The sequence below is a fragment of the Oreochromis aureus genome, linkage group 13 (genome assembly GCF_013358895.1).
Source record: "Oreochromis aureus strain Israel breed Guangdong linkage group 13, ZZ_aureus, whole genome shotgun sequence".
In the NCBI taxonomy this organism is placed as follows: Eukaryota; Metazoa; Chordata; class Actinopteri; order Cichliformes; family Cichlidae; genus Oreochromis; species Oreochromis aureus.
Genome location: NC_052954.1, coordinates 28,532,192 through 28,546,454, shown reverse-complemented (window position 1 = coordinate 28,546,454; position 14,263 = coordinate 28,532,192). Strand labels below are relative to the sequence as shown.

The 14,263-nt window shown below is 36.7% G+C and overlaps 1 protein-coding gene across 1 annotated transcript; it reads left to right on the top strand.

Moving 5' to 3' along the window:
- The first annotated feature begins 8,277 nt into the window (after positions 1–8,277).
- Positions 8,278–13,227, top strand: LOC116323536 (homeobox protein Hox-D9b-like). The gene is made up of 2 exons (XM_031743890.2): positions 8,278–9,654; positions 10,817–13,227. The coding sequence occupies exons 1-2, from the start codon at positions 8,970–8,972 to the stop codon at positions 11,059–11,061; spliced, it is 930 nt and encodes a 309-aa protein (XP_031599750.2). The 5' UTR covers positions 8,278–8,969; the 3' UTR covers positions 11,062–13,227.
- Positions 13,228–14,263: the final 1,036 nt, after the last annotated feature.

Sequence of the window (14,263 nt, the reverse complement as noted above, 5' to 3'; positions counted from 1 at the left end):
ACAAACCTTCCAAAACTGGTCAGAATTGTTTTTTCAAAGCAGGCCTGTCAAAATAACAGTAACTAGATTTACGCATCCTACATTCTATATCTCAGGACTGTACTGTTGCATTGAAAAGTTATTCACGATTTATGCCTCATATAAAAGGCTACAGATCCTTTTAAAAGCAGGCTTCACAAAAAGATAGCCAATCAGTAAACCACACCTCTGGTGCAGTTTCCTCACTTGCTGCCTATAATGCCTTCTGTCTTCTCCTACAACAGCTGCAGATGTATTGAACCTCAGCTGATTAAGGCAGCAGGCCAAGGTTAGAAACAAGAGAGTGGTCGTGGATTTGTTTGTGGGATACTTTCATGATTTACCTGTTGTTTAGTCCAGGGATTTTTCCATGCTTCTAAGGACCAGCTTTTGTCCATGTTAATTTAAATATTGTTTGAGGCAATGCTTTAGTTAGGAAAGTATTCAGGAAATATGAGGGATATTTAGTATACTTTTATCATGTGAAAGCAATACAAATGCTCACAATGTAAAGAATTTTCACGTATTATTGTCACTTTCCTTAAACAATGCTTTTCTAATCAATGTTAATCTAAATGTCAAAATTAGATACATTTTAAGTAGTTACTACAGTGAGACCATTTAAAAGAAACATCTGGTCATGTTTTCACTGAAGGCACATAGTGAGATGTTCTCATAGTAAGTGAATGCTCAATGAAAGTGATTAGACACATTCTGTATATTTATTAGGCAATAACTTGTCACCTCATACTGTTTTTACAATAGGCAAAGTAGCAGAATGGGTTGAACTTACCCCTCACTATTCAAAAAGAGATCCATCAGTTGGAAAAAAGCATATTAAGTTCCTACTTCCACTGTGTGACTATACTGTGAGACTGCTCCTACTGCTAATATTAATACTACCAATGATTGCCGGTAAATGATAATTTTTCATCCATTAAAAATGATCCAATAAACCATTCTTGATTGTTAGGGTCCAAAAGAGGGCTGGAACTTATTTCAGGTAGATCAAAGGCCTACAGTCAGGGGTTTTTTTTCACTATATATTCTCATCTGTGTTTATTTTTTCTCCAGTAAGATTTGTTATTTCGTTTTTTTCCACTGAAAATTAAAAAAATGGGTTTTTTGGACATCAGGTGTGGAATTAAAAGTTTAGAATTCCTTATATTTCTTATGACATTCACTTACAAGTTGTTTGTTAGGCCTTATTTGATGTGGCTTCAGTGTAAAAACATGCAGCCCATCCTGTAGGATTACTTAATTATACTCAAAAGACCAAGTTTAAAGAGACTCAAGGTCAAACGCTAGCTTTTCTTTTCTGAGGGCCATTGACTGTGGTCTTGAGGGTAATGAGCACATGCAAACACGGCCTTTTTATTCTGTTTTATTTATCTTTGGAGGTGTTTTAACATCCCAGAAAGACTCAAACTACAAGTTCATATTAACTGTAGTCCTGTGTAAGAAGCAACTGCAAACGTGTCAAACACTGGGAGCAGGCGCCATTTGTCCAATTTGGCCTGCTGGATGAATTTCCAAAATTATGCCTTCTATTTCTATATTTTTGCTCATAAAGAGGTAAAATAATATTGTTTTTTCTTACAAAAACTATGTGTGCAGGTTTCGTGCCTCTATAGACCCACTACAATCTGTAAATTATAACATAAAAATAGCAGAATGTGAATCTGGAAAAAGTTATATTTTTAAAATCACCCTAACTGTTTTTTTTTTTTTTTTAAAGACATCTCAGTAAATTCTTTACGCATTAAATAAGAAGGTTAATTTAACTTAAGTGCTCCGTGACATCATTTTTTCAAGGGAGTGGGGTAAGAAGTGTCTTTCATTGGACCTGTTAAACTTTTTAGTGCAAAACAAGTGTATTTTCTCCAATACAGTATTAAGCATTTACTGGTCCAACTCACTCTACATCAAATTGGGCTGTATGTGGCCCAAACTGACCCTTTAGGAGGCGGATCTGTTCCCATCCTCTCTTCAAGCTGCCGGGGAAGCTGTTTATCACGAGTATCTTGGTTTACAGTGCCCGCGTTAAACCCATTTTTATGCACAGATGTTAGATCCAAGGTTTTCTCCAAAGTACACATGATGTTCCGCCATTTTTCCTCGCTAATCCAACAGAAGATGGTTTCGATCAGACGGATGTAGGCACATCGAGGACTGATTCCTAGAAAGGAATTTACACCTGGGAACCAACAGGAGAAAGAAATAAAACAGCCCCAGTGCAGTTGTCACTGCAGGGGAGATAATAGAGGAGGGCGGAGTCAGAGCCAGTCCAGAGGCCCGGGAGACTGCACCGGAGAGTCCACAGTGTAAACGGCAGTCATTTTAAGAGTAAGTTGAAGTCACGGCGTAATTATAGTACGAGAATGTATAAAACGATATCCACATCAGACAAGGGTGAGAGATTAACGGTCATATGACTGGATTTGATAGTTTATTTCAATTCAAATATTGCATTTAGATCATTTCTGTATTCCCCAGATGCTACCGATGTTGTCAAGGGCCGCAATTGAACCGAATCCGACAGCTACGTCATTATGGTCTACATCTTTAATAAATATATAAATTCTACTCTTCACTTTTCCAAATTTTCATTACAAACTTAAAAAAAAAAAAATTCAACCATGACTTTACGCGCAAATATGCCGCCTTTGTCAGCAACTTACTGGACTGCTGGAGTCCAAATGCATATAAACTACATGTTTTAAAAGCTTCACTGATGACTTTCACCTTAAACCTAGTAAAATTGACTTGAGTAAAATTAACACTTAACTTACATTTAAATGAAATTCGAGTACTAATATATGATGTTTATTGCTTCGTTATTGTGACGTCTTGTCTGGACACTGTTCTGGCTGAAGGACTCGTATATGCTGTGCAGCTACATGTAATTAACACACATCTTGGCAAAGAGACGCTGTACACTGGCTGCAGATGATGACTGTTCTCCATGAGGTTTTCTTCAACTTCTGAAATTCAACCTGGAATTTTTCACTTTTATTTTGTGTTCAGGATTCTGTTAGATACAAACAAAACGCAACTCCGACGTGACGCACAGGAGTAAAGCCATTCAATTATCAATATAAATGTATAACGTATTTTTTATTACTGTTTTTATCTTTTAAAGATACATTTTAAATGTGCAGAGTACCTGCTTAAAGGCTGGCCTTTATTAACCATCCGTACTGGATGTTATTAAGACTGATATCAGTATGTCAAATACAATGGATTATTATCCAATATGATGATTAATCAGTTAATGTACTAAATGAAAACAAAAAGACACCTATTCTAATTGTTAATCATGTAATTACCAACTTTGCAAAGTGCAAAAAGCTATGTGGCTTGTTCAAGACTTAATGATTAACAATGATGCGCAGTCCTGTAAATGTTCAGTTGCAGGGAATATTGTGTAGCCTTTACAATGAGAAACTAATGATAACTAATATATCCTATATATATCCATATATATAACCATATATATCCATATATATAACTAATAAATAATATATCCAGAGTTGAAATTAGCCAAATCAATATATATATTTGACATGTATTGATATTACAGGAATTAAAAGGACAAAAGCAATGAAAATTGTGCAGATAAATTATAGAATCTTTGTTAGATGTGCGTGTGTAGAATGGTGACATATTGAAATATGTCTCTGCATGCTCATGTTTTTAAATGAATTCTATTTCAGTTCATTGCAAAGAAAATGTAATCTTAAAACAATCACTCTGTGTGCTATCTTTTTGTTTTCATGTGAAAATCTGGTTAAAGAACAGAAGAATGAAGAATCAGGAGACTGTGGCTACCTGTTCTGAACTGGTGAGGAAGTAGAACTAAAAGAAGATCATCTGCAACCTTTGGACACCTATAAGCAAGTTATAAGAGATATATAAGAGGGTAAAACACAAACCCAGCTAAAGGAAGACCCACAGCTCATGGTGTTTTTCTCTTGTACCAACACAGATTTTATTACGTTTGCCATTGAGAAAACCTTTTGGAATGCTTCTCTTAAGTCCAGCTTGAAGTCATGTGGTTTCACTGCAAAGCCATTAATGCTCTCTCTGCCTCAGGCCATGTCCTTTGAACATGAAGCCATGTGGGCAAGCATGCAGTTTTATCCATTTGCATTTGAAAACAAGCAAAACAAAACAAAATATATGTTTTTAATTTTCTGTAATAACTTTTTAAAAATATGTATATTGGATTTTGATGTTATTTTCTTTAAGTTGGTGTTTATCTTGCTGTTAATGTGTAAGCATTCATAAAAAATGTCCTGCTTAATGCTAATAACTTCAGTTTAGGCAAAATGGAAGTCAGTAACCTAAAGCTGAATATAAAACCAAATGAATATGAGTCTAAACAATCATCTTTGCATAACATTTGATGTTTGCCTCTTTGCTTTTTCTCCTCTAATCAGCAAAATCAACAGAAGTGCAGTTATATTCCTGGTTTTCCTTTATGTACTTTTTTAAGGATGATGAATATGAGGACTATGAGGAAACTGTTGTTGATTAAACATTAAAAAGAATATCATTACCACTGACACATTGTCTCATTTCTAATTCCTTGTTTTTGTCTCATGCAATGTTGCATATATATTCTTAAATGTAAAATGTAATGAAATATTATTAAATACCCTTGTGACAGGACTGTTTAGAGTACACAGACTTGTTTTTTTTAAAAATGGGTTTAGTGGGAGCTGGGTTTGATGTGACAACCAACGTTAGTTGATTTGTGACAGTTTAATGACATAATTTCATAGCTTGAAAGTTTCCAACATCTGTTGTTTATGGGAGACCTGGCCAAGCATGAACAATATTACAAGGTTACAAAATGTGTTAAGTACATATAAATAAATATATATATATATATATATATATATATATATATATATATATATATATATATATATATATATATATATATATATATATATATATATATATATATATATATATATTCTGTAAATGTTAAAATTAAAAGAATCACTGGTTAAAAATATTACAGAAAATGACTTCATTAAAAATGGAATTTGCCAGTGTATAACAAAAGCATAGAACAGAAATAAATAACAACAAGGCAAGTAACACAACATCTAACTTAGGAATGCAAATGTCATTGTTCAGTTACAGAAGTTTTTGGAAGAGATTTTAACTCCAGAGAAACCAAAATTATTTAGCATTTGTATTTCCTGAAGGTTATTCTATGGCTAAGGAGTAATAGAAGAGGATGATGTTCTACCAAGCTCTGAAAAAACCCTGAGTACTCAGAAAAAGGATACTGGACATACTGGACAATGGATTTGATTGAATTTTAAAAACGCCTGTTGTAACTGAAATGTAAGGCAGTCTAAAATACTATAAAATGTAACATTAGGCAACAAAGAAAGAAGTACTGCATTAAAGAAAATCTATAAAGAGGAACTTCTCAGACTTCTGTTCTCTGTTCTACACCTTGGTGTGCTGAGTCTGAACAACATGGGACCAGACAGCAGAAACACCCAGTGAGTCCAAGGCTGCTAATGAACCTTGAACCGCAAACAAATCCCAACAAACCACACGGCCACAAACCACCATTTCCTCAACTCGGTGACTTTTATTGGGGCAATACAGACAGTCTGCTGCCTCTCGCTTTGTTTGTCTCACACATTCACCTCGTCTGTGTGTGAGTGGGACTGCAAACGGGTGTGTATTTGTGAGTGATGTCTAAAGAAAGACAAAGGAGAGATTGTGTTTCTGGCTGGAAATAAAGACATTAAAGCTAGCTACCCCCAATAAAACTATTTTTGGGGTGTTTTACCTTTGCAGTTTTAAAGAACTTGAGGCTGTTGTACTAGTAGTTGTTGCAAACTCATACTTTTAGTTACATAATATTGAAAATGAATGGAGTGTAGAAGTAGACTTGCAGGGGCTTTAGTAGTCAGTCATTTCATTAAAGAAAAAATCAAACAATTCTGAAAAAGGTTCCAACTGGAAACCTTCAAAACATACAAAATATTTTTTTTTTTTAATGTGGAATGAAGTTGGTGTATTTAATGAAGTCATGAAGTATATTACCTTTAAACAAGGAAGATTTTCCACAGGCCCTCAAAGTACATATGGTTGAAATTTGGCACTTTTTCATTTGTTTTATTTTTCCAATATTTTGGAGCCTTCAAAGTTTCAATACAGGAATTTTTTACAGATTAAAAGAAAAAGATAAAGAACAACCGAATCAAAAGCCAAAATCTAATTTTTTTCTTTTTTTAACCAATTTTGAGCATCATTATCATGGAATATACCATAGCTCCAACAGGAAAATCAAGAAATTAAATGTCTATGAGCAATATATAGAAATAGGCACTGGTACCCAGGATGTTTCATCTGATGGAGGAAACTTGAAAATATGCAATTGGGTTATATGGCTGGTGAAACAAGTTATAGCATATGAAAGATCATATGAAGATACATTTTGGTGCCAGGCTCATCTTCTAGTTGTAGTTGTCCTGTGTCAAATTATTTTTTAAATTAGTAATATTCTAACACTGACCAAAATTTACAATTCTGTTTTACTCAAAGAATTGAAACCATGATAATGTTAAGCGTGCGTGTAGAAATGTATTAGCAATTAATCTGAATCTACTAACAGAGACATTTGAATAAGGTATTTTGCATTTAGTGTCCATTATAATGTTTATAAGACACAAAATATAGTTGTTTGCAGAAGCACAAGCAAAGTGTTACCAATATGGGGAACAGGAGTAAATAAAAAGATGATGAATGACAAACCAGGGCAGTAATCATGTAAAATACGGCCTGATAGTAATAACAACACTTCACTAATTGTTTTTCTTAGTACTCATCTCTAAAACGTCTTGGCATCAGTTTAGGGCAATGCATCGTGGGAAATGGTGCCAACATCTTCCCATCACATCTTACAGTCTGTCATATAAATTTAAAGAGCAGCCTGAGTGACTTTTAATTTTTACACAGCAAACACTCTCCATTCTTTTACAGCATCCTCAGACCGACGGACCCCCGCCCATTAGCAGAGGAGCCGTTATTACACCGCCACCTAGAGTAAGATACCCTGAATTTCATTCAGGCATTGAGAAGGCTCTCTGGTCCGAATGAGGTTTGGGGTCATTAAATCATAAATTCTGATTCATGTCCATGTTAGTCTATTCATAAAACCATTTAAAAAACAAGATTTTCAGATCTGAAAATCACTTCTGCAGTGATTTAAAAATGATTCCTGGGATATCTTATATGACATAAAGGACTGCTTTGCTCACACACCTCCCTTCATCCGGCTGGAAGTGACTCTCAAAGTCTCTATTTATTTTCAAGAAATTATATTCCAAGCATATAATCTTATTTTATCTGAATATTATTAGCTGTAGTAATTAATGACTTTAGTGAAAGCCCGTGGACCTTCTTTTAATTGCAAAGTTTGAGTCCTTGCAGTGCTTTCAATCAGATTTGTCTCATTCAGCCAGAAGATGGCGCTAGCTGTGCACGATCAAGGTGTAGCCCAAGGGTGTCAAACTCATTTTAGTGAATGGGCCACATAAAGACCAGTTAGATCTGAAGTAGGACGAGAAAGTAAAACCTTTACAAAACAGCCTTTATTTAAAAATTAATGAATAAAACTAAAATATCACGATGAAAACATTCACCTGGCTCTTATGATTTTCAAAAAGCTGAAACAATTAAGATATCGCAACCCCTCCCCCACAAAATCTGCCAGACAATAGGAACTTTTACATATTCCTTGAGCCTGCAGTCATTAGGTGCACAATAACATTTGCTGCTCACTGTGGATTTATAAAGACACAAACCTTGGCACGTACAGTTTTTGTATTTAACCAACAGTATTATTTACTATTATTATTTATTATTCCAACAACTTGACTAAATCTAGAGATAATTTTAAATTTCCATCTGTTTTCACTCCTGTGTAACGCCACCACTATTACCCTGTAAATAGCAGTGCAATATATTGAAAAATTTTCTTGCAGTTTTCACACTTTTCACACTTTTTCCGAACTCAAACGTCAGTGGGCCAAAATGAATCCTTACTGTTTAACGTTCCTGGCCTAACCTAGCATATAAGAGCCCTCACAAGAAAGGCACTCGGAATTTCACTTTTATGCACAAGCACTGCTATATATATAGATTATGACATTTGTGACACCGTTTTCCTTCCACTCCTTAAAATGACGGATAAATCAAATGATCTTCTTAGATTTGGTTTATTTAATAAGAAAACAACAAAAGCACAGCAACAACAAAACAGTCGAAACTTTAAAAATTAGAAAAAAGAAACTAATCTGAGCACAGAACTTGTGAACTGATACAAATCCATTTCTGATCTTGGGTAATAGTTGCAGCAAAATAAAGCTGCACGCAATTCAACATGAACTTCAAGGGAGAATCACTCTAAGCTCTAAATGAGTCACGATTCACACAAAGGAAAGCCGAAGCCCATCCCCTCCCGTGTTAATCAGTCCTGTTACAATCTGAGGCTGTGATGACATAATTACTAATAAAGTGTAAGTCATATTTTTGCATTAAATAAGTGCAAAAGGCAGAAGCACCTACACTCTCTTCAAACGGGCATATGAACGGCTCAATACTACTTTTTATTCAGCCTCTAAAAAGAGTCCAAGTTTTTTTAAAAATACATATATACTACATTCAGGTCCATCTGCAGTAGGCGTGCTATCACATTTCTGAAAACAAAAGAATGAATTGATTTATCTTCTATACTGGCTAAATACAGTCTAACCATGTGATCCGCAGAGTAACCAATGGGCAGCCGAGGAGAAAGTAAGGGCAGGAAAAAATTACTACCATTTTAGGGGAGGATGTAAGCCACTATACCAGCCCATCTAACGTTTTACAGTCGCATTTAAGTGTCTTTTTATTGAAATAATAAAATAAACATGTCGCTAACGAATTATTATTCCATGATGGGTCTCCAGACCGAGGAGCCTTACGGTGCACATTTCATCCCGGGAGGCTTGCAGGGTTCGACGGCTGGCTGCGCAAAGCCAGGCCGGGGAGCAGAGGAGGAGGAGGGGACCCCCGGCTCACACATCCCGGATTTCTCTCATTTTTCCAACAAACAGTCGAGTTTAAATGGCTTTTCTCCTTGGACAAACACTTCCACTTCCTCTACGTCTTCTTCTCCGCAGCTGCAATCCGCCCCCGGTGCGTCCATCCCCGGCCTTTTTCATCCACATCACCTCCTGAGCCACCACCCCTACTACGGCCAGCAGACTCCGACACACGCCGAACACCTTGCATCCGCGTCGGACAGCAGGTTCGTACGCTGCTGGGAAGGGGCGAGCCCCACCTCGGAGACCGCTCTGTCGCAAGTTTCGGCAACTTTCTCCGCGTGTCTCCCAGCACAGGGTGACCTCTCCAATCCGAGCCCAAGGTATGAGACAATTAAGCCCGAGAGTTCACCCCCGTCACACGACAGTCCCGAAGATTCCAGCTTCGCCAGTCCGGCGGAGGTGGTCCTGGAGCGGCTTGGGACTGTAGAGGAGCTGGGGAGGAAGCCTGAGCCAAAGAAAGAGGACGAGGAGAGAAAAACACAGCAGCAGCAGCAGCAGATTGACCCGGGTAAACACAGATACACTAAACTCAGGAATGTTTATTAGCTTTAAGAAGTGGCGATACACAGGTGTGTCTGTGTGTGTGTGTGTGTGTGTGTGTTAGAGAGGGGAGGACTGTGGAAGTGAGTGTGTGACTTTTATGGGCCTATAAATGTCTTGTAAACTGTAAAATATAAAACTTTATTGTCCATTAAAATAATTAAGGTGATATTGTTATTTAACAATTTGTCAATAGCTATATGAAAACTCAGGTTGAGTTGCACATGAAGGTTTTTCTGACAGTAGGAGAGTTAGCGAGCCCGTTTTTGCAAATACTACTCCAAGCTAGTTTTCCCTAAAATAGTCAGTATAGTCATGCTATGCTCTAAAAGCATGCCATGCCATTTAAAACACCTTATTGGACCCTTACTCCAGAGTGCAGACTCATAGCTTTATTAATATTATTATTAGTAGTAGTAGTAAAGATACATTAATATATTTTATCTTGGGATAAACAAAACAATTATCTGGGTTTCATTAAAAGATCTACTTTTTGTAAAATGAGAGATTTTAGCCAATCTAAAGTTAATTTAATGATATAAGAATCCTAAGTGCTTTAAATTTTTTAATGCAAAATAGCAAATGTGTTGTGAGAGCATGACTACCAAACCAAAGCCAAAATACGTGTTGCCTTCTGATTAATAAATAATAATTAAATAAATAATAAAAAAATATCCTTACCCAGCTGTTTAAAAAACAGAAAAATGAGCATGAGTGTGGCTGTGGTTGTTTTTCAGTTCTGTCTGCTCTCATACTGAGATTTAGGCTCATCTTTATTGGGTATACTTTGCTGTATTTATAGCAGCTCACTGTCCTTCCAAATCGAAAAGGACAGAAACCTCAAATGTGGCCACGTTTTAAATTATGTCACATTATGTTAAATTACCGGTTTATCATAAATTACAGGAGCAGTATGTGAAAAAAGGTGTGGAAGTGTTTCTTTTTCTAATGAGCCAAAAACTGTGGGCTCATAAAATTTGCTTCACAAAATGTTTTCTTTGATTCTTATGCCAGTCTTTGAACTCCTCACAACACACACAGAAAGACATGCTTAAAACCAGAGGAAAGTAAATATACATGGTGTTTGGTGTGAGTAAAAACCTATGCAACTCTCATCTCTTTTCCTGCAGAAAATCCATCAGCTAGCTGGATCCATGCCAAATCGACCCGGAAAAAGAGATGTCCTTACACCAAACACCAGACCCTGGAGCTGGAGAAGGAGTTCCTCTACAACATGTATCTGACCAGAGATCGGCGCCTGGAGGTGGCAGGACTCTTAAATCTGACAGAGAGACAGGTCAAAATCTGGTTCCAAAACAGACGGATGAAGATGAAGAAGCTGATGATTCGGGAGAGGAGGAGTATGAATGAATGATGGATTTAGAGGCTGGGGCTTTTTTTCTTCCTGTGATAGGTGAAGAGGTGGTGGTGATAAAAGAAACACAGTGCTCAGAGATGGCCAACATCTCTAACATAAACTGTCAAGATCAGCTGTGACTAAGCAAAGGATTGTAGAGCTAACATGGCTGCCTTTGAAAACTGCAGTGAAAAACTCTGCAGGGGAGACCGGGATGTGCTGTAACACACATATTATTGTCTTTTAAAAAAAAAAAAGTTAGGTAATCTGTACTTTGGAGCATAATTCTTCCATCTGCATGTTTAAAAAAGAAAACAGCTAATCTGAAACCCGGGGTAGTTGTAAATAATGACGTGTTAACATTTACAGGGAGATCAATAAACCCAATCACAAACATACCAGCTCATATCAAAGACTACTCATTTTAAAACACATCTGTTTTTAATATGGATGCACATCTCTCATGTTCAGAAATGGCAATGCTTGAAACATTCCAGACGTAATACTTAAACTGTCTGTGCTCTCAACAAAAAAATGGGAATGGTGTTTTATGATTTAAGGCTAAAACTATCGTCCTCATGAAAACTATGTTTAATGTGCCAGCTGGGACTTAAGTACAAGGGAAAACTATCAAAGATAAACCCCATGAGTAATCTCATGGCTGAATACCTGCTTGTTACAGCCTGAAAAATAGCTGCAGAATATTTGTATGGGATTAAAATGAAATATTTGTTGGGAGCAAACAGGATTCGGGCTAATGGACTGTATCTGATGCATGTAAGTATTAACATATTTATGTGAAATATGTTAATACTGTTGGGTTGGCATTACCAAAAGATAAAAGAGACATTTGCTATTGCTGGAGTTATTCTCTTTATGCTCTTTTAACAATGCAATTACCCTTAGAAAACAAACCAGAACCAAATGTATCTTTGAAAATGCCAAGATGACACATGTGAAAAATCTAAAAATCGCAGGTACTTAAAAGGCGAACTAGTCATGCTAAAGTAATAATGTGTTTTACATGTGATACTTTCACATGTGTCCCACTTCAATGGCTTTTTCATAGCAAGGTCAGCTGTACTTTAATGTCCAACTGGCTAATAAGCGACTAAAGATGAATATTTTCTGTCTAACACATTATGTGTGACTCGAGGCTTTGGTTTATTGGCTCTAAATAAAATTAGTCTACTGCATTTTAAATAGGACCACAAGGCGCTCTTGTCTTTCCCTGGTCCTGCATTGAAGTGCCTGCACAAATGTGTGGGTCATAATAGTTAAAAATACTGAAGAAGGTTTTGTATAATCACAAACTTTTACATGTCATACACTTGTAACCACAGTGCATTTGCTAAATTTACGAGATTTTATATATTTACAATAAGCAACATAAAAAAAAGAAGCAAAACACCACTTCTTCTTCTCGCTGTATTTCAGGTGCCTGACAGGCCTGTACAGAAACGTGTTTCACTTTGCTCTTAGTGGAGAAGTTCTCTGTGTTACAACCAATCCTGGTCTCCCTTATTAATCAGAAAGTAGCTTTTAAGGAATTTGCTCCTGAAGACAGAATAAAGCTTCTTTGTTTTGTTTTTATAAACTCTGCATGTAGCCTTATAGGGGCATATTTGTTGGTATTGTTGTCCTTGCTGTTGTTGTCATTGTTGCTGTGTATATTTGTTGTTACTGTGGGTTTGAAATGCAGATATGGTCATGTCTACACACACACACACACACACACACACACACACACACACACACACACACACACACACACACACACACACACACACACACACACACCAGTCATGGCTAAGCTATGGTGTGACTGCAGTTTGATTGTTAGATTTTCTGTTTCGCTGTTTCCTCCCGTAAGAATAAACAGCTACGTCTCTTAAGACGTTTTACAACAACGCACAATCGATTTCCATTTTGCAATGTAAGTTGCTATAACATCAGAGGCAACGGGAACATTGTGGGGATTTTAAAGGTATTTTGGTGCTTTTCGTTTTTGTCCACATTCTCCTTGAGAGAAGAGGAAGAACAACAGGCTATGTTAGCCTACAGCGACAGGCCTGTGCTGTGCTGTGAGACGAAGTGTGATCAAATAAGGCCTTCATCCTGTCATTTAGGTTATAGGCTCAATATGCTGCTCATGGTGATTTTTCTAAATAAAATAAAAGATGGATTACAGCGTCGGTATTCATTTGCGCCTTCTTTTTGGTGACTTGGTAATTTTACGCACAGATTAGTCCGCACAAATCTTTTTTTTTCTTATTGTTTGTTTTTAACTTGATATTAAGGGCATATTAATAATATTTATGGCATCACGTGGCAACATTGTAGACATAAAAATATCCTGCTATAGAACTACTGCAAAAATATTTTGTAGCCCCTGATCAATGTAGCCTAAAACTCATAAAGGTTAAAATTGCGCTGTCGTTTATTAAATAGCGCAATACAACCCAATAAAAAAGGCTTACATACAGCATTATCCTATATTATTATCCTGCGGCTGATTCTACAGGGGGGGAAACAAAGGCAGTAAGTCATGGTTGACATTAAACAGGATTATAGGCCAATAACTCAATTTATTATGTTTGTCATTATGATTATATTCCACCGTCAAGGTGTTTCACTGCTCTCAGGTATATGTTCGGAGTTTCAGCCCACGGAGAGACATTTCTGCCTCCTTGTTTTGTCAAAGTCAGTGCAGCGCCTCGTAGCTTCCTTCATTTATTGCTGCTATATAATCTTCTCAGGGCTCATCCTACTGCAGGGTCATAAACCAACAGCATGCATTTGGAGAATAAACGTGACTTTCCGCCCCAACTCAAGACAGAGAGACACGCAGAGAGAGGTGCCATAAAGTAATTTCACCCAGACAGTCATCGTGACTATATGGTTTTATTGGACACCCTTTCCTGCCTTAGAGCCTCAACTGTCCTTCTAAATGTTAAAGTCATTGTCTGCAGATGAGACTAGACAGCTCCAGTCACGTCTTTTACAGACAGCGAGAGCACAAAACACAGGAAATTTCATTATGGAGGGAATTAAAACGGATTTGCCCAAAAGCATGTGAGTCTTGATGAGGTGTATTTTTTCCTGTTTCAGAAGTAATCGTTTAATTTAGGCTAGGTTATCTACAACTTCGGTGTAGCCGTACTGGTAAAAACAAGAAGCTTTAACATCAGCAGTAGTCTGATTTTATTCAGCTAGAGCA

Excerpts from the sequence above, each read along its gene's own strand:
- LOC116323536 (XM_031743890.2), top strand. The coding sequence starts at position 8,970 with ATGTCGCTAACGAATTATTATTCCATGATGGGTCTCCAGACCGAGGAG. Across the intron at positions 9,655-10,816 it reads GCAGCAGCAGATTGACCCGG|AAAATCCATCAGCTAGCTGG; the intron begins GTAAACACAGAT and ends CTTTTCCTGCAG.